Source organism: Eurypyga helias, unplaced genomic scaffold (assembly GCF_000690775.1).
Source record: "Eurypyga helias isolate BGI_N326 unplaced genomic scaffold, ASM69077v1 scaffold13294, whole genome shotgun sequence".
In the NCBI taxonomy this organism is placed as follows: Eukaryota; Metazoa; Chordata; class Aves; order Eurypygiformes; family Eurypygidae; genus Eurypyga; species Eurypyga helias.
In genome coordinates this window covers 6,939-28,387 of record NW_010245690.1, presented here as the reverse complement: position 1 = coordinate 28,387, position 21,449 = coordinate 6,939, and the positions used below count along the sequence as shown (strand labels likewise).

The 21,449-nt window shown below is 38.1% G+C and overlaps 1 protein-coding gene across 1 annotated transcript; it reads right to left on the bottom strand.

Moving 5' to 3' along the window:
• Positions 1–3,144: 3,144 nt before the first annotated feature.
• Positions 3,145–19,029, bottom strand: LOC104508515 (baculoviral IAP repeat-containing protein 6-like; the record flags this gene model as incomplete). The annotated part of the gene is made up of 10 exons (XM_010150170.1): positions 18,951–19,029; positions 16,382–16,563; positions 13,378–13,515; positions 12,785–12,978; positions 10,575–10,686; positions 9,235–9,317; positions 7,850–8,072; positions 7,589–7,749; positions 5,847–5,905; positions 3,145–4,539 (listed from the first exon to the last, which is right to left on the bottom strand). Coding segments are annotated over exons 1-10 (2,626 nt in total), but the record flags the coding sequence as incomplete, so codon positions are not given.
• Between the last annotated feature and the right edge of the window lie 2,420 nt (positions 19,030–21,449).

The following is a 21,449-nucleotide window of genomic DNA, read 5'->3' as shown; positions in this document are numbered from 1 at the left end:
CAACAAAGATGTTAAACAGCACGGGAGTCAACTCCAGGTAATCCTTGCAGAAACAGAGAAGCACCTGAAGCTGACACCAAGAGGTAATGCTTTGCAGCAGGATAAGAATAGTTATTCCCAACTCAAACATCTAAAACATCTTCACATAAAACCAATCAAAACCTGAATTGCCATTCACACAGACATTTCTTTTCAGTTAGATCTTAAAGGCAGCTATGGAAAAAATTATATGACCTACCAATGAAAATAATATGACAACAAACAGGAGCATCAGGGAAAAAAAAGGCTGTTCTGCAACCAAGACTTTCAGATATTAAAGCACCTCTTTGCCTACTCCCACCATCCAAGCAAGTAAACAGGAAAGAGTATACTGCTCGGCTGATGTTCATGAATTTTTCCAACAACATCCAAGCATTTCCAGTGCATGTACGTTTCAAATCTTCTACTTAACCTTTTCACTTAGGTCTTTCCACTAGAAACTACTTGCTAGAAGGACTGATGTTGACTACATCACTGAAGACAGCTATTCTACCTTCAATGCTTATCTTCCTAGTGCTGCAAGGCTGGAAGCACCATCCCATACATGGGAGTAAATAGAGAGGAGCAAAGACCTCAAAGTGAGTTTGGAAGAAGCCCAAGAAAAAGGCCTTTACTAAAAAATAATAATGAATTTTAAAAACATCTTCAGTGCCTAGCAGGTAAGCAAGCAATTTTACCTGCTTACAGCAGAAAAATTAAAGGGTGATTACAATTCAACACAACAAAAATTATGCAAAACCTACTCCTTTCATCAAGTTATTCAAATGTACAGTAAGACATAGGCTAAAAGTTATATTCATAGTTGAGCTTTTTGATTGGTTTTTTATTATTCTTGAATTTTACGGAGTACAATTAGTTACAAACATTTAAGACCATGTCATTCTTTACAAAACTTCATTATTTTGGTATAAATGTTAGGACTCTGAGGCTTCAGACATTTATTACCAGACCCTGATATCCAGACTTCTAATGGACATTGGTCCCTAAATATTTATGATGGCTTTGGACTTGCTCAAAAGTGAGAAAAGTTATAGTGGGAGTAGTGACTGAAATGTTAAAAAAAAAAAAAAAAAAAAGAAATTGAAAGCTTCTAAAGGTCATTTAAACTTTGAAAATAATGAATTTCAGAAGTTCGTTCTCATTTAGCTGCAGAGCAGAAAATTAAGTTCCCAACAGAGGTGCAGTAGGTGCAAATGAAGGAGAAGAATAATCAATGGATTAAAAAAAATTATCAAAGTACTATATTCAAAAGAGGAAACTTGGGAGCAGAGGGATACCTGTGGCATACAGGACTACAGAATTCAAAAGCAAAATCTCAGTCATCTTAATAGACATCAAGGCAGCAAGAACAAAAGAAGTGACAGAAGAGCTATTTATAAGCTACTTGAAAGGTATAACACTCTCAGAAAAAAAATGCAGAGATATTTACTGAAAAAGCAGAATGATGTGCTCGTCTGTTATGAGGAAGATGAAGTATTCTCCAGCCAGTAGCAGAGGTGGTGGTTATTTAGGCAGAGGAGACAAACACTCCTCCGCACACAGAATAAACACTCCCAACTCAACAGACCTGCATATCTTACACTCAAGGTCCCAAAACAGGTTTAGGTACTCCTGAATGCTACAAGAATATAATTACCATACATGCTAACACTGGATGGGAAAGTACCATGCATAGTAACAATAAGCCCTTTAACGTCTATCATTCGTCTTAAAACACAAGACAGAACAGATCTGATGTAAGAAAAAAAAAAGAATACTAGTACAATCCTGTAGAAAAAAAAAAGAAACCTTAGCAAGGTGTTTTAAATGAGACGGCTGTTTGATCAGCAACATGTAGGTAAAAACATTATGACACAGATATGATATACTAAGAGTTTTCAAAGGCAATTAAACTTTTAGTTCGAGTTCCATTTTAACTAGGAAAAAACGTGCATTATTAAAGAAATCTAAAACAGTTTAATAGACAATTCTTTCAAAAGCAGTTACCAAAACAGAACAATTTAGTAAATATGAATGTTCCCACTGGGAATAAGCAAATGTAAATACTAGTTGCTAACATGCAATATTTTCATCCATACTGAAAAAGCAAATTTATAATCTCCACTGCTAAAGCTCTAGGTAGGTAAGTGATAAACATAGAGCTCCCAACAGAAGTCTGATTTTTACAAGCAGCTTGACTTTATCTGCTGGAAATAACAGATAAATGTGATTTAACAATTGCTCATGGGAGGACTGTGTAATCAACATGACACCACAATAAAAGGAGGAAATGTGTCAAATTTCTCTAGTAGAGATAAAGTTCAGCATGATATTGATGGGAGTTCACTTGCAATGTGTAAACCATCCCATCAGCTTAGTCTCTCTGAGGGGCTAAGTGTTTGCACCAGAACTGCATTCAAGTGCAGAATAACTAAATGAGACACTGGTGCATGGAGGATCTCAGCTGGACGACAGCCAGAGCTGTCTCCATTGCCCCAGTGTGATATAACAAAGTGGGGAGGTAGGTGGTGGTTTAGGGACTTCTATGAAGTAGCAGTTTCCTGGACTTGAGTTCCACTCCCCTCCTACCTGCCCCCTTCCCTCAAAGGGTCATGTGTTCATTTTGAAAAAGATTTCACAATCCTGAACAGACAGTCTGGCGCTCATGCTCAAGAAAGGGTAATCCAGCTGCAAACAGCTGAAGCAGAACCAGCAGCCCTGTCTCAAAGATGTCAACCGACCACTGGAATAAGGTATAAAAGCATTATCTTCTCTACCCTCTTGAATATCGCTGGTAAGAGACAGGAGACGTGCATTCTGCACAGAAATAATTACGTACAAGAATCACTTTTTTTTTTTGATTTAAGAAGATCTGTGCCTCTACAAGAACAAAATTACCAGTACACTGGACATACCCAAGGGTTATTCCCATTTCAGAGATTACAATCTACATTTAAGATGAGGAATTAACTAGAGTCCATGCTCCCTAGGACAGAATTAAGCTGTACAAAAATTCAATGGATTTTGCCTATTAGTATTTTGAAACTTAGATTCTAACATTCTATGATATAATCCAAATACAGTCAAACCAAGCATTACAAAATTTTTTTAAAAGAAAAGTCTTACCTTTGGTGCACGCACATAATCTGTCTGTGCCCGAACAGTATATCACAGAGACAAACATATCTGGTTCCTCAGTGCCCTCTTTTTTAGGTGGCTCCACTTTGGCCAGAATTTCAAAGTTTGAAAGATCTAGTATTTTTACATATCCTCCCTGAGTAGTTATTACCAGGTGCCCAAGAGTAGAGATCTCAGATCTTCTCTCTCTCCCACTGCCATTTTTAGAAGTTAATTGTATTTCCTCTACAGGTTCCTCACAGTCATCCTCTCGATTATCCAATATATCTGGTGGGAGCAAAATCATTGAGGTAATTGTGTCTTGGGGGTCTTTGATATGCTGGATTTTTACTGGTTCCTCCTCTAGAGTAACTATTCTAGTGGCATAATTCATCTTATAAAGCACTAGGTATCCACCACTAACACTTTGCTGTTCAGGTTGAATTATTAAAGGAGTTGGTACATCTGCTGGTGAGTCATGTTGGATTACATCAATACTCGTGCCATTCACTACAGCAAGACTTGATTCTAGTTCTCCCTTCCTTCTATTACATAGTGCCGAGTTTAATTTATTTAAATTATTCAAGGCCTCTACTTGATTTATTGCACTCAGAGATTCGACAGGACAAGTCCGCAGTCCTACTAACAAGTGAACTCCATCTGCACAAGGCGTGATCGAATCTACGCACAGGTTCTCCTCCTCTGCAAACTTGGGCAGACGCAGGCACTGAACCAAAGTCCCAGGCTTGGGAACCATAGAGCTCCACTTGTCAGAGTCCGGAGAAGTTAGGTTGGCTGCAGCATCCGCAAACTGCTGAATGTAAGTCACAGGGGGATCCTGTAACAGCAACTGCTCCTGACTGTCCAGCTCCATTTCAATGATCTGTGGAACTGTGAAACCATCGTCATGTATACTTTTACTCATAATATTGTTCATCTGTGAAAAGAGTTTTCCTGCTTTTTCATCAGATTCCTTAATGCTGTATAGGAGCAATACAGGTAAAGTCCTCCTTACCAGAGGGGAGTTCAGTTCTGAATTAGTGCAGGATTCATTGTCAGTTGATCCCTGTTCCGAGACACTCTCGCCTCGAGTCCTAGTTAAGCCATCCAGTGACCTCTGAGAGTTACTGCTAACAGGAGAGGTAGCAGGTGATTTGTATGTTAATAGACCTCCAGCTAATAAACAAGGGAAGGGAATGTTGTGTTGTTCTAGATGTTTGTCCTTCATTTTTTCACTCTTACAGTTGGCCAAACAGGGATTTGCCCCAAGTTCTTCTAGATCCTTAACCGTGTCTTCCAGAACATTTGCAACAATTTCCCACTGAAGTTTCTCAGGTTGCTGAAGAATGCTGAGAGCTGTTATATCAAGGCTAACTTCCATAGTTTCTTTTTGTGATGTATGCCCTATAAAACAAAAATGCTTAATTTAATATGTTAAAAAAGAAAAAAATATTGCATATATTATGGACTTAAGCAAAAAGTCACTGCTCTACTGTTTCTGTATATTAAAACTTTCCATATGTTTAAGATCTGACAGTCAAGGAACAATGAAAGAGGCCCAGAAACATTCCGTCCACGTAGACTGATGGTTGTCCTATTTATATCAACAAGAGCGCATGTAAAGAGAACAGGACACTGGCCTTTGTAACAAGCCTCCCAGTAAACAGCATTATCTTTCTAACAATTATTCTACCCAGCTAGACCACCACACTGAAATCCAAGTAATCTAATTCATTCATGTTCTCCTATATATTATTCCCCCTCCTTCCTAGGCAATGCAGTACCATCAAAATTCTGCAATTTTGCCATTTGTTTTCTAATCTTAGTTGAAAAACATGTCACTCTGAAACCTGATACTTCCCACCATGTAAGAGACCACCTGAACTCCAAGCTAGTATAAAACAAAACCTGGTAAAAACTTAAGCGCCTGATCAAATTGAACAGTACCACAAGATTTCAACTAAGCAATGTAGAATTTAAAAGATAACAATGCACGCCGTGCAAACACAGATTAAGAGGTGACTTAAGCATCAATGACAGAGCACCATCTCTGCTAATAGTTTTGTTGGAAAAAATGCTTTTGAGATCTTGTCTACTTCCTTGTGTGTATACACATGCACATGTTCTTTCCTGCCCCGCCGCCCCGGTTGCTGATCCTTACTCAAAGATGTAAACTGGATTACGGAAATAGGCATGCAATCCTCCCTCTCATCAAACTTACTGATTCAACTTCTAAGAAAATAACTCAATAACACCATGCATAACTGTTCTGCTTCCATATGAAATCTTTATTCAGAAAGAGAATTACTCTATCAAAGTGCATATCCACAGGGAAACAACCAAGATACAGGAACCCTCTCTGGCGATCCCCTGGATTCAAAGGGTTTTGTACAGCTGTAATTTGTTCCTGTTCTAAGTAAGTTCCTTTATCTTGGTTTGTGTGTTTTATTGACAGCAAGATAAGCAATGCTTGTTGTCAAACAGGACACTTATTAACCAACAAAGTAGGATTTTTTTCTTTTCTCATGTATGTAATCTCTCCACCACACAGTGACTTAAATACTGCCGTTGCTTTCAAGGTCCATTTTTTTTATTTTGTCTAATACAGTGAATATTATATCCTTTGCTTTTGACAGGGCTTTTTTAAAGCCTGAGAAGAACAATTTCCTTCCTGACCTCTAAACCATTACCGTGGATCAGATATAACTTACCTGTCACAGATTCCGATCTAGAATGCTCTTCACTGTCTGAATCCTCCAGTAGGTCATCACTGAAACAAAACAGTGCATGAATGACACCAGGAACACTGTAGCTGCATTCTTATTTTTAATTAAATTTTAAAAATAGGAAAAAAAGAGTGTATTATAACCTGATATTTCTTTTAATCACCATTGTACATCCACTTATGAGTTGATCACAGACACGAACAATATAAAGTTTTTTTCTTTCCTCTGTCATTGAACCAGTACACCAGCTTTCCATTTGCCTCATTCTATTACTGTATTCTCAACAATTCAGACATAAATGGAATTTAAATGAAAGCCAGTTCTCAGGATTCTTTCCATAACAGACAAAACCTCTAAAAACTGATGACATCTTCTTCAAAGTTCCTCAAAAACAGTCTCTAAAAGGTGGAGCTGCCAGACTGGTCATCAATTCTACCAAGGCAATTTTGTAGCTAGTACAGAAAGGGTGTGTGAATAGTGTGTTGCTTTTAGAAACACTGCCAGATGAATCGTTTTTTCATAAAAGCAGATTCTGTTCAAGATACCTCTTCCAGAGAAATAGGCCCTTCAGGAGTTCTAAGAATATATGACGATGTTACGCATCTGGCTTTCACTATATAAAAAACAATTTCCTATTACAGCTTCTTACACACAGGAAGAACAGTAGTGCCTTTGCAGCTTCAGGTATGACTACTCACAGTACCAAGCTGGATCCCCAAATTTCAGAAAACTGGATGATTCACCTACTCACCCAATAAATAGATCTTTTTTGGCTCAAACCTGAACAACCTTCACTTCATGACAAGTCAGCGACAACTTGTAACTTTCTCATCCAGCTTTCCCTTGGGTGGGAAAGTGATAGTAAGCTTCATACAGATGAAGCTAGTTCTGAGAAGTATGACTGTACTATCCCTTAACTGGCTTTTAAAATTAATTCTTCAACTCTCAAGGAGTTTACAGCCCTAAAGTTTCAGTAAAAGTCGAGGGCCCAGCACTGTTAGGTCTCACAATCCGATGCTGCCCACATACCAAGACTCTCAAAATACCTTTTGTCCTGAGTTTTCCAACAATTATGCAGTCTTTTGTTTTAGTTTTGGCAATATGAGAAAGGAGTTTCCATAACAGACTGTAAGAAACATAAAGGAAAGAATATGGCTTTTTCTTACACAACACTTTCTAAGTACTGACATACCCTCTAGCTTATCTAAAAGGTTGTGATGGGACAGTCTGATTCTTTAGATCCTGTATACATGTGTTAAAGGTACAAAATGAAAGCAATTCCTAGCACATCCACACAATTTATTTTCAGAATGACATAATCAGAAATTATGGAGAAGCAAACAGAGACAAGCATGTTCCAGAAGTCCACAAGTAGCCTTTGCTTTCATAACCTGAAATACAAAAGCCATAACGACAAGGAAAAGCTTTTCCAAAATTTACATTCCTTTAGTTTTCTCGGCCTCAGGCATCAGCACAGGGCAGCAATGAGATGTGGTATCTCTCTGTCAAACAGCAGGAGTGAAATGGAACTGTCTTTAAAAAGAAATAATCCAAATTTCTATCTTCAAATGTTGAAATGCGTACAGGTACACAATGATTAAAAACATTATCTCCATAAAAAAAATGAATCTTGCCAATCTTACATTTCACAAAGCATGACTTAGCTAAATGGCATTTACCACTTACACAGCAACATTTCATATTTCTGATTTTGTAGATGGTCATACCTGTCTCCTTCTAATTTTGGTATATCTGAGCAGCTAGATGAATCTTCCAGCCAGGCTAGTGTTGGTCTCCTTGAGTCAACCCCTGAGCTCTGTTCTCCTGATAACATAAGTTGCTGCACAATAGCTGGATCATATGCATTGATCTCAAACTTTAAGTGGACCTAAGAAATAACAACAAAAAACAGAAGAGGTCTTTGCTGTAAATCCAGATATGCTTACTCAGTAATTATTTAATAAAAGCAGGCTGTTTATACTGTATACCTTCATAAGTTTGGAAACATCCCATATACAGATCTTTCCTCGTTTTGTTGCAGCAGCTAGAAAATGAGGGCAGCTTCCAGATCCAAAGCAGGCTATCCTGTCAGTGCCATCTGTGCAGGGAAATTGTGCTGGACTTGTTGCCAGTGTGACTGACAGAGGTACATTCTGAGTGTGCTCACCCTTGACAAACGGGCAGTTAGGGGAATGTCTCTCATGTTCAGACCTTTCCATGTTAAAAAACAAACATAGCAAGCAGTGATTCTTATTGTGAAAAATATACACAACATATACAGCCACAGCCCCTGAAGTGAAACAAACTGAACTATTTGAACTGTATTGCAGTCAACCATACAAGAGTTGTGAAGTTACTAATGCACCTTTCCCTGCTGTATTTCAATAGCAGACTGCATAAACCCTTTGATCACTTAATGGACAGTCAAATTCAAATTAGTCTATTTAAAAAAACCCAACTGTTCTATAGGCAGTAGCCCATCATGTCCCCATCAAGAAAAGCACAGATTAAATTCCACAGAACGTACATTAGAATTCCCGTGTTATGAGATATTATTATAAGTAACCATAATTATATGAAGCAATGTCCTGTCCTTAGTTCCACATCCACACTTTAAAAAAATCAAATTGAAAACTGTCCTGATTGACACATTGACTAAGCAGCATGAAAAAACCTTCTGATCTCAATATATACCCAAGGCAGAGACATGGCAAAGAGCAATTACACTACAAGAAAATGTCTAGAAACTAACAAGGGAAGGGAGGAGACAAGGACTATGAAGATAATATTAAAAAGGAAAGTTTCAAACAAGTCATGAATCTGAGGTGTTCAAATAACAATTATAAATTACCAAATAGTTAAGACAAAGATTACATTAAGAACCCTTTTAAAAATCAATATAATGTCCTGCATTTCTGTCACTATGCACTTTTTTAGCTGATTCAGGAATGTAGTAATGGGTCTTGCAACTTCAGATAAGGCAAAAATTGCACTGCATGGCCACTGCAGTTTAAGAACTTGATAAAACACATGTTCTAGTCACAATCATACAGAAGATGAAGTTTAGATCCCTGCAAAAAAATGTTAGCAGCCATCTTGCCCATGGAACAATTTGAAACGAAACAGCAAAGGAGAATCAAGAAACAAAATCTAACTAGAGTTTCTTGGGTTTAGTATTATACAGAAATCTGATATAGTATGGGGAACTATTTTGGCATTTGCCTCATGGAATCATTCTGGAAATGCATTCTTGCCAGTGACACTCCCTAAACTCACCAGAAATCCCACCAAGATAATGACGAGCTTTGTCCTCTAAAGATTTCTAACCTCTTCAGCACAAAATTAAGACTACTTCAAACATCATTCAACTTACCAAGGTTCATCTGTAGGCTCCCAGCATACCAAACACACACTACAGGTAAAGCACATGGCTCTGTCATCTCCTGATGAAGTAGGCTATGAACATAAGGAGAAACACTTGAAATTTATATAGCTTTGTACTGCGAAGCACTTTAACTAGGTGAGATCAAGTCCTCTCCTTCTAGTGGTATAGCAAAGCGCCACAAACGCATAAAAGGCCACAAATTAAATACTGTAAAGCAGCAGTATTTCACATTGTAAAAAAACCAAGGATACACCACATTTCTATAAAAGAAATTCAGAACCAACACCTGTGCAAGCCACTGGAAAAAAAACATAGAACAGAACACAGCATCACTGCTAAGACCTTTCCTCCTTCAGGAAAAGTTCACAAGGTTCAAAAAATTTAGAACCTCAGCAGAGTAACTGTACGTCTGTATGCTTGGAAAAACACATAGGTGAAACAAATACTTCCGATTATGCCTTCAATCTGCTGGAATATGAAGCATTCTGTATCACTCCTCTGCAAAAGAACAGCTGTTAGTAGCTAAAGCAATGGAGGAAAAAGAATGGAAGTTTCCATTCTCTTAAAATTTAGCATCTTCATGACCACCCTTCAAGTCAATGAGATATATTTGGGAATACACAGATGCAATTTTAACATATGAATTCCCTGCACTTCTCCTGAACAAGCTTAAGAAATCCTCCACAAACTTTATCTGCTTTCACCTATCAGTCAGTTGGTATAATGAGGCAGACAACATTGATGTCAAATGACAGACGCTGCCTAACTATCATTATATAAATCCATATCATAAATAATCTTTTTATAGTAGAAATTTCAAAAAATGAAAAATAGGAACCAGCAAGAGTAGTGAAATAAGATGTCCAGGTTGCATTTATCCACTACACTTAATAATTTAATGTGATCTAGGACCGCTGTTTGAGTCCCACTAGGAGAATATTGTTCGAGAACAACATCAAGCTTTTATTTTTTTGCTTTAATTATAATATAAAAACTAAGGACATTTACTTAATCTAAAAAGGAGAAAGAGAGGCTCTATGTAACAACCAACTTCATCTTCAGTGATGTTTAATTCAGATCAATTCAATAATTCAAAGTGGTTTATATGCTGAAGTTCAAAACAGCACTTTCTGTGATCTGTACAAAAAAAAAGAAGCAACCTCAAGGCATGGACAAAGCCTGAAACTTAAAAAAAAGAAAAGAGCTGAACAATAAACTTTTTCATTATGGCTTTTGCATGACTGCAGGAATCCATCTGAAAAAAAGGCCCAAACAAACAAAAACCCTGCTTCCCCAGTTTTCACCTAGGGAACAACTAAACCTCTTACCTGGTGGTAGAATCCAGCTTGAGCCATAGGATCTGGCTGTGCCCACCTATAACCCACATGAGGCCATGAAGTGAATGTCTCCCGTCTATTAGCTTCACTATACATCAAAGACCTAGAAAGGTGAAAAAAAATCTACATTACCCCAAACTGCCACTTCGAATAAAAAAGTAAAACTATTTATGAGATATTTCCAATGCTTTAACAACTGCTAGAAATACCAGTGACAGTTCTATGTAACTTACAGTTAAAATTATCATTAACAAATACTGAGAAGTTACTGAATTCTCTCACTTGGGTGAATAAAGCACATCCTCAGCAAAAGAACAAAAACAATACAACCACCTACACACCTTAAAAGCAAGCTTAATAAAGTAAGCTTCCATGTAGCCTATTTGGTCTAACTACAGAAAAGCATCAGACATCCAAAGCTACTCTGCATTTAGGGAAGATGCCGACTCTCGCCCAGTAGAACTGCTGGACAGTTGGATTTTTAACATGACAACTACTGCAAAAATTTGGGTTTATTAGTTAAACAGATATGTATATGTGTATTTAAAAATACTCCAAAGCAGTATTTTAGGTTTCATCACTCACTGCATACTACAATACTTAAAAACTATAAACTACTAAGTCACAAAATATAAACTCCTGTGCAACTCCACATCTGCAAAGAGAATCTCCTCTCTTTTCCACCTTCCCTTAGTGCACGTCTCTAATCTGAAATAGTACGTAAGAAACAACTATCAGCTTTTCTTTTTCCTTGACAGAAGTTTGTTCTCCAGTATCAACCCCATGAACTAGTGCTGCTAGATGGAAAAGTGCCTTACTTCTTGGTTTTGCCCCTCAGTTTCAGGAGATTTTTGGTGTCTTATAAGAGAATGCATATATTAAACATTTCAGACCAAGGAAGCAAACTATGCTTGCAACACCCACATAAGGGCTGTCTTAACTTGACATTACACCATCTTAAGAGACAGATCTCTAAGACCTGTAATCAAAAATACAATATGGTGAGGTGCAGGTAGATCTAGAGGCTTGGGAATGGAAAGTAAGAGATCAATTTTATTAAATTATTTGAGCTGTAACAAATGATAATATGCTTGCAAAACAATATCTGTATAGAAACTTTCAAGAGGAATTCATTTATAGACTTGAATTTATCAGTATTCTAACTAGGAAATGGCCTCAAGTTGTGTCGGGGGAGGTATAGATTACGTATTAGGAAAACCTTCTTTACTGAAAGAATGGTCAGGCACTGGAACAGGCTGCCCAGGGAAGTGGTGGGGTCACCATCCTGGAGGTGTTCAAGGAACGTGTAGATGTGGCGCTTGAGGACATGGTCTAGTGGGTACGGTAGTGTTGGGTTGGTGGTTGGACTGGATGATCTTATAGGGCTTTTCCAACCTTAGCGATTCTGTGACAGTCTTTGTTTATGAGTGTTAAAATAATGGGTTACATTATAATGCTTCTGTACACATTATCACTCAGATCAGAAAGAGATAACGTAACAATCTTAGGTAACATTTCCTCTGACCAAACACAGAGCAAGTGACTAGAGAGTACAGAAGTAGCATATGTATACTCTGCAAAAGGGAACAACTTCCTAAACTCCTAAACCACAAACACGTGTATGTAACTTTCCTGTAAGAAGGAAAAGGAATTGACTTCATGATGCAGCATAGCTCTACCTTTGGTAGTCAGGTGAGTGCTATCTTTGCATTCAAAGAGGTGTACATACACTTGTAAAGCTATGTGGCTTGGGAACATCTCAACATTGCAGTCAGTGAGGTTTCAGTACTAGTCTGAGTAAAGCTGGTAACTTAAGAAACTAGTCAAGTCATACTCACTTGACTGTTCACATAAAACCCATAACCAAACATGAAGAGTAAAGCCTAGGTGAACACACCACATCAATATGTTACAGTAACACCTAGGGACCCATATTTAGGGGTGCAGTTTTTACCCTTCTGAAAGCGAACGTTGGGAGAGAGCAAAGTGAATTCAATTTGCCTGGCATTAAAGTGAGAATCCAAACAGAACAGTCTTATGGCACCCATAAAGTTTTTTCGAAGTTTAGCAGTATGTACAGCTCATTGAGCAGCTTATCAGCAGTACACGTAAGAGCAAGAAAGTACAGAACAGGACTAATTCCTTTGACAAATAAAGTAATCTAAGAGCTCAAATTCATCACTTATTTTGTCTTAATATACCTGTCCACAGACCGACCAGGTCCCACACCAAGTTCTGGTCGTGCGCTGGGTAAGAGGTAAGATAACCTATCCATCACAGAGGATGCTACAGGTAAGGCAGCAATATTTTGATTTATCTTCTTGAGTTCATTTACAATGGCACTGGCGACAGACTTCAAAACATGATGAGGAAGGTGGAACGTAACCGTTGCCCACTAAATTAAAAAAAAAAAAAGTGCCTAGTTTATATTTTAAAATTTTAACATCTAAACAACAAATAAATCACAAAAGCATCAGAAGAAAAAACAAACACGAGTCTTTCACCCCCTGTTGATTTCAAGAAATAATACAAACACAGACATACAAAAGCCACGTGGACATAATGCAAGGTAAGTCAGTAACTTCAGATTTTCATCTCAGTTGGGTTTAATCAGCAAGAAACGAACCTTGCTTGTTCTCTTAACAAGTGAAACTTTACACAGAAGCACGAAGGACACAATACATTCCACCCTCATCCACTACACTAAGTCAAGCATTTTGTATGCTTCAGTAACAGTAGCCAAGCAAATGAGACCAGGGAACCCACATCAGACAGTACAGAGACAAATTCCTACCTTTGCAACTTTATGATTTGCTGCTGTTTCATGTGAGGTATTTTTTAAACCATCCTTCAGTTGTGTGATGAACAAGTCATATCCCTCTGTGCTAGAAACATCTACTTTTTCTATGCAAGCAGATAATAGTTGCTGAGCCTAAAATGCAAATGTGCAGGCAAAGTTAGCATCCATGCTAACTACAGACAAGAATTACACCCGTTTCACGACTTCAGGAGATGTAATTTGTCATGTTTTACATCAGCATAATTCCCATAAAAGACCCAGAGCTGAGTAATCAGTTCCAAATTTTGTTTTGTAGGCCAATCAATAGGTAAACTTTGGCAACAGTGACAGTAATTACTACAAGTTCCCTCAAGGGCAGTATTGCTAAATGTTAAACAAGTCAGTCATATAAACAATTAAAACAGAACATAAATTAAAGCCAAGCAAAAAGGAAACATCTATTGCCCAATGGTTTTCCTTCAAAAGGATTTATTCAGACAAAAAAGTGAGAACAAGAACAAAGTCTTGACATTTTTCTGAGTAGCATTCTGTCTTAAAAAGTAGATGATAATGAGAAAAATAACATTGTAAAAAAATTAGAGATAAATTACTTACAATGCTACTATAATAAAGTTGAGAAATGAGGCAGAAAAAAACCCCAGGCTAGTTTAGAATACAAAGACTCTTAAAACTTAGAAATAAAGCATCTGGGAAAAAAACCCACTATAAAACAATGTATAGACTTTCTTCTAAGTCCCATCTGTTTCTAGGTTGTCCCTTCATGTCGCCAGGTAAGGGTATTCCGTATCTGTGTTTAGGTGGGCTAATATCTGAAAACGGTTATATGAAATCTCTCAAGTTACAAACAAAGGGAAATATCTCCCAAAGGCAACAGCCAGCTAGTCTAATTTAAACAGCTACAAACAGCTCCAAACAGAATGGGCCAAACAGCCACTTGGGGAGTTCGGGGGAAGACAGACAGAAGTAAGGCAAATCAGTTCCCTAGCTAAGTCTGTATCTGTTTCTCAGATTTCAATAAAAAGACAATTACAGTTCTTGTGGCATCTCATACTTCCCAAGTCTCTTGCAGAGGACAGAAGAACAACAGATACAATGTGGAAGTTCATAAATTTACAGTGTTCTACAGGGAAGTAACAGCACAGAGGCTGCATCATAACCTGTCAATGTTGCTGATTAGAAATGCATAAAGATGCAATGCAATACCAGAACATCAATCATAGAAAAAGTTCCGCACATTTTTCCACTTAATTTAAGGAAAGGTCTAGAGCCTAGCAAAAAATAAAGGCTCTAGCTATGATAAAATTTCTTAACCTTCCTATGATAAAAGAGGTGGACTGATGTGTTTCTATGATATTTGTTTAATATCTACTAAAATTTTCTGAGGTCTGGGTACCTCCTCTTTAAAATTAAGAGAACTCAGGGCAACTAATGTTTTTCCTCCCACCTCATTGACTTGGCCACAAACTCTCCAGATCTGTTCCTACTCAACTATAACATTGGCCAATTTTTTTCAACAGGAAGGATCTTTACAGAGAAGTGCTCTATTTTAACATCAAAATAAAGGCCACTAAACTCTTTACAACTAAAGAATCTCGAGCTATAGCTGACACAAACTTACAGTTTGTACTGAACTACGCAAGACTGCAAACCAGTGACAGGTAAACTTACGAAAGGAAATGCTGACTTCTGTCAGTCTCTTTACACTCAGCCACACATACCAAGACTTTGTAATTGCCCACAAAGGGTGTGAAAAAGATGCCAGTGGCAGCAAACCTGAGGAACCTGGAAAGCTCTCTGCAGAAATCTGTATGAAGCAACATTTTATTGCTGTTACTCCTACTGAAGTAGTTAAAAAGTCCACATATAACACACATTCTTGGTTCATAATAAACACCTATTCATTAATACTTTAACAGCACGTAATTATTTAAAATCAATGCTCAGGGGAAGTTTTTGTTGGTGGTGCAACATTCAAGATAAATTTATTTCCTACAGAGATGAGTGGGAAGTGCTCTTTTCTCGGAGTGCTTCAAAGATTCAGAATCTGGATCTTGAAGTCCAGTTTCTGCTTTTTCAGTTGTAAGCACTATTCTAAATATTACTACTGGCAGATGCTCTATGCTTTTCCCAAACATAGAATTAATCCTACTTGTAATTAAAACTGTTGTAGAAATTTACTTCCCAGGTCTATTACTTCATGACTACTACAAAGGTTAAAGCTACTTTCCTCATAACCAAGCTACTTTCTTCATCACCAAGTGCCTTAGCTTGGTTGAAGCAATCGTTAGCTATCTTGCATTAGGCAACATCTGAAAATTATAATGTACACGCTACCTCATCTAATAAATGCTGTATGAGCTGAAGATAAATCAGTGCAACAATATCCTAAGCATTAGACAAAGCAAAAACGTGTATACTAGATTCCCTTAAAGTGATAGTAAATGCTTTGTTATGTTGTGTCAAACCAGGAGGAATGACACCACAGCTGCAACAGTCCAAACACAAAAGGGAAGCCACATTTGCAGGGAAAAAAAGTCTTTCACTAGGCCAACTGACCTAAGTAGCAAAGGTAGATGTCAGCATTAATTATTCAAATGTAGCAACACCATATTAGCTGACTTTAAATTGCCTTTTTTCCCTGAAAACCTAAAACAAAACAAACAAACAAAATAATCAAGGATGTCTAGCAGCCCAGACAGACTTCTAGACGTGCATATAGATTCCATACATCAGCACTGACCACCTTCTGGAAATGAGTCCCTATTTCTGGTCACTAAAAAGTTCCGTCGTCTGAAATAATGTGCTCTTGATAAGCAAAGCTCTTATTTGTTTGAGATAGGGATAACTGCAAAAAGCTATTGCCCTATGACAGCTATAACTAAGAAACTTTTCCGTGACATGCTGTTAATGTCAAACTAGAAACCTCAATGTCAAACATCTGGTTTCCTTATTTCGAACAGAATTATTTACATACTCATCCCCCCGCCCCCCATCTTACCTCTGTAACCGGCAATTCAAGCTGAACCACATCATCTTGTTTTGAAACAGGCGTTTGCAGAGCTGTGTCTAACAGTAAGATGCCATTGAGATCTTTTCTACATCCCACCGCATAATCGTCCACAAATATCACTTTATCCACAGCAGAAATGTACTGACACTTCACCCGTCCACCCGGTTTAGCTGTAAAGGGAAAGACAAAAAAAGCAAGATCTGATTAAAAAACAGCTTTTGTAAAAGACCTTTAAGACCTGTTCCAGGAAGTAATGTAACACCAGCAAATCTTTACTTCTTGACAAAACCAAAAGCTAGCATTTTAGCTACTACAACTTTCTCCAAACTTTTCTAGTTTCTACATTAAAAAACAAACAACCAAAATCAATACATCCTATCAAGAACTACAACCATTTTATTCCTATAATGGAAGCCATCACTCCAAGACCTGTTCTTACCAGGATGTCTAAACTAGTGTTTTCAAGCCTAACGCAGATGCCTGATGCACGTTAGCTGCCAATCAAGAATTAGATTGTACAAATCAGCATAAAAATTAAGACAAAATCGCTAAACTACCATTAAAGCTGATGAACACCACTTCATCTATCTAAACAATACCCAGACTTTTGAAACCTAAGTGCAGCATATAGCATGTGCCACTGCTACAGGTGTTCCTTGAGACACTGAAGTAGCTGCTCGGCACTGCACACGTGATGTCAGTAACAGGCTGGAGAAGTTTGGTGGGGTGGAGGAAAACTGGCAGCAGATAAATAAGGAAAGGTTGTGGCAATGGATACTATCCCCAGAAATGTTTCATGTTACTCAACATTATTCTGTCTCTAAGGCTGGAGGGACTGTCAAACTAAATCCATGTAATACGCTATCTGCGTAGAAGGCAAATTGCTTTAATTCAGACATGGACACATCATCCAAAGGGCAAAAGTGAAATCGCTGGATCACCAACAATGATCTCTTCTTGCTGCACAGGAACGGGAGTTCCACTAAATGTTGCATGAATCAAGCTTCATCCCCGTTACCCTCTTTCCTCAGACAGTGGAGTCTGTTTTTATAATGAATAATTAGAAATCACCATTCAGTAGCTAGCATACACATAAAGCATGCTGATAAGACAGCTACATTAACTCTTTTGTCTTCACACTTTGATACAGTTAAATGGAAATTAAAACTTCTCTAAGTACAGGACACATCAATCTGACCACACTGCATTTGTGGTATCCTCTCTCAAAAACTCAGGTCAAGAAGAGTCGTCAGCTGCCCTTCTCACCAAAACTTCGGAAACAATGACTCATATACCCTCAAAATATAGGACATGGGCCTTTGCCTGCATGAAGTATCCTGCAACTGTAATCATTGCTACAACAGTCAAAAACACTTCAAGAGCCCTGGAATCACTTGACAGTTGTGAAGTCATTAGTCCTAGCTCAACAAAAAAGGGTTCTCCAAATAGCAAATCAACTAGTTTCAAACTGTATTTTTGCCAATACATCAGAGTTTCTCACACAAGACTTTCTACAGACAACACAGCTGCAGGCAAGGAAGCAAGTCGCTCTACCAGAAAATAACGGTTTCAACAACAACAAAAAAAAACCCAAAAACAAGTTTTAATGTGTTCAAAACTATTAGTTTCAACAATGCATACTAGAAACTATTAGGTGAATAAGCTGAAAGGTTATAAAGATGCCCTGGGTTTGTTTTTGTCAGGATAGAGTTCATTTCCTTCACAGCAGCTGGTATGAGGCTGTTTTGGATTTCCCCTGAGAAGAGTACTGGTAACCCTGGTGCTTTTAGTTGCTGCTGAAGAGTGTTTGTACCAATTCAAAGACTATTTCAGTTTCTGATACTGCACCTGTGTTCCCAACTTTCTCGCTAAAAGCAGGGAAGGCAGACAGACACAGTTCAGACAGCTGACCCAAACCGATCAGGACAGTATTTCATTCCATAGTACATCATGCCCAGTATAAGCCAGGAGACCATGTTTGTTAGTTGGTGGGTCTGTTGGCTTTCTCTTTTGTGCTCTCACTTGTGGGGCTCACTCAGATTCTGGTGTGATCTCTCTCTCAGACTTGCTTGGACTCTGCTGCTCGCTCTTGGTCTCTGGCTCTCACTACTCACTCACCACCCAATACACAGGCAGGTCCCAATTGTATAATTTGTTTTATTTTCCACTACTTTCATTACACATTATTATTAATGGTAGTATTATCTTCATTACATATCATTAGTAGTATTGTTAATATTAGTGGTTCACTATTTTATCTGTTTATATTCAATTATTAAATTGTTCTTATCTCCATTTGAGAGTTTCCTTGTCTTTTCCTCTGATTCTCCTCCTCCTCCCCTGGAAGAGGGGGAGAGGTGAGCGAGCAACTTTGTGGGGCTTAATTGCTAGCTGGGGTTAAATCACAACATGCCCTAAACTAGAAACTTCAGTGGATTCACATGGTGTTTGCAGTCCATTCAGTGTGATCCACATGATGGATCGCTACATGACACCTTCTTGGGCTACATCACTTTCATCCTCCACCTTCCCAGAGAAAATAGGAAAAGCAACTCACCTTTTCTGGCAGTGCCAACACCACGAACATTTTCTTTTGCACTTTCCTTATTTCCTGCCAAGCACAGGAGTACACGCATGCCCTAGGACTAGGAGTCCAGCAGCCTGTAGAAGCCCCTGTCCTTGTGGCTTTCCAGGCTAGACCATTGTTTTATCATTTCTGTAGAGAAGTTTGTGAGATCTCATGCCTAAACCACTAAATGATTGACAAACATCCTCTGTATACATAGTCCCAATGTTTAGAAGCCAATGAAGATTACTCATGAGGTAGATAACATACGCAATGGAGCAGAAATACTATGTTGATTAAGAAACAAAACAGAAAGTTGTAACTACAGCACAAGAAATACATTGCCTAACAGCTGTGATTCTCACTGTGTGGGTTAATGTTACACTGACAAAAAGACTTTGGCCAAACTATCTCTAGGAAGTTACTTACAGTTAACAGTTGTATATTATTCAAAGGACACAGAAACAAAACAAGCTCCCTAAACCTAAACTGATGAAGCTTCAAGGAAATGATTCAATCAGTATTTAGTGTCATTTCAACTCCCTAGGAACCAAATTCTGCAGCTGACTGGTTTACACTCTGAATAGCCTCTAAATTGTCTGAATAGCTGACAAGCTATTTGGAAAAGTTAGGAGTTGAATTTTGTAGTTCAGAAAGCACATTTTGAGATGGTTCTACTACTCACAAATTATATCACAGTTCACATATGGCTGGCCATATGATTAAAACAGTATGTTTTTCCTGAGAAACAGGAAACTAAAGGATTTAGAAGTCACCACTGCAGAAGAAATGCCTAGAAAAGTTTAATCATCCTCAGAGCAATGGCAGAAGGGTCCTTTCTAACTCAGGATCAACGTTTTACAGTGTGCCAAAGGACTCTAACCAACATCCTTTGACAAATCTACTGGTGGCACACAACATTATGTCCTGCCTGTCCAGTCTGGCTGAGTTTACCCGCAATAAGTAGCTATCCGCATCTTCACAGGCAACAGTTCAAAACTTTCACATAAACTCACCGAATGACTTAAGACAGATCATCAAAATCCAATTGTTATGCCCATTTTAGCCGTAATTCCTTCAGCTGTAATTTATTTTGAGCAGTCAAAGGAGAAATAGTCAAAGTTTTTAAAAATGTTGTTTTTCAGTCTTGGCCCAAGTGGATCATAGCTTCTCCCAGTATCTCCAGCTAATCTGTCTAGGATTCAAAACAAAACAATGCACAAAGTAGTCCTTACGCCTTTTGACAGTTCCTATAAGGAAACCTGGCAGGCTGCTAGTATGCTAGAAGTGCAAGTCCAATAAGCATACTACATTATGGTAGTAAACATCAGATTGCAGCAATGAAGAATGAGAAAAGGTACATTCGTCCGTTTCAAACAATACAGGACAAAGATCAGCAATATCCTGTGATCGAATCTGAATCAAGGAAATACAACACTGAACACAGGAGCAACCATAGTGGATCAGAGGAAAATGTACGTAACCCCACATTTTTGTCCAAGACAGTGACCTAAACCAAGTGGTCAGTGAAGAATTTCAGAAAGGGTACACATACAATGGTACTTTCCTGCAACACCCTCAGCTCCTGCTAATTTTTGGCTCGGAAGGTCCCTGAGCACAAGTGATTTCTGTTACATATAACAACCTTTGATAGGTTGTTTTTCCATCAGTTTGTCCAAAGCTGTTGTAATTCCACAAACACCTGGCATCCACAATGTTCTCTAGACAGAAGATCTGTATTTTACTATTTCTCACAGTTAGTTCCTTTGACAACTCTTTCTTCACACATCCAGAATGTTGCAAACCTCTCTCACTCTCCCCCATTCCCAGTCATCCCCATCATCATCTTGCTCAGGCTGAATATTGTCTCACATACATAAGCCATCCCACACCTTAAGTTCATAGTTCTGTTATACTCTTTTTGAGATGGAAATATCAAAATTGCACACATACACACATTGAAAGGGACTTCTATTCTCAGTCTGGTTCTTGACAACTTCTCTAGCAATTGTTTATATGACAACTGAGGATTTAACTGGCATTTTGTATTTCTAGCACAATGCCAAGAACTCACTCTGGCATCATGAGTCAGTTCAGAGTCCAGTACATCGGGCTCCAAGTCCACTAAATTCTTATGAATACTTCAAATTAATTAAATGCATTCTCACATTCTCCTAATAACTGCTTCTACATAGGAAAGCTGAAGTAGAACAGACCAGATCCATCCATCCTTAAGTTCTATTTAAAAGTGAAACTATTCTTTAGGCCGTCTTCAAATTCTTAAGAAAAGCTGACAAAATTGAAGGACCTTGTATGTTTAAGACAACTATTTGCAGCATAGGAATAAGGGGACATTCAGAAAAGCTAACTTAAGCCTTGTAAAACTGGTCTCACCAAGCTCCTTCTATAGGCAATGGGAAGTAGGTTCCTCCAAAAGTTCAGAGTAAAGACTTGTCCTTCTCTCTGTACTGAGGGGAGAGGGAACCCAAG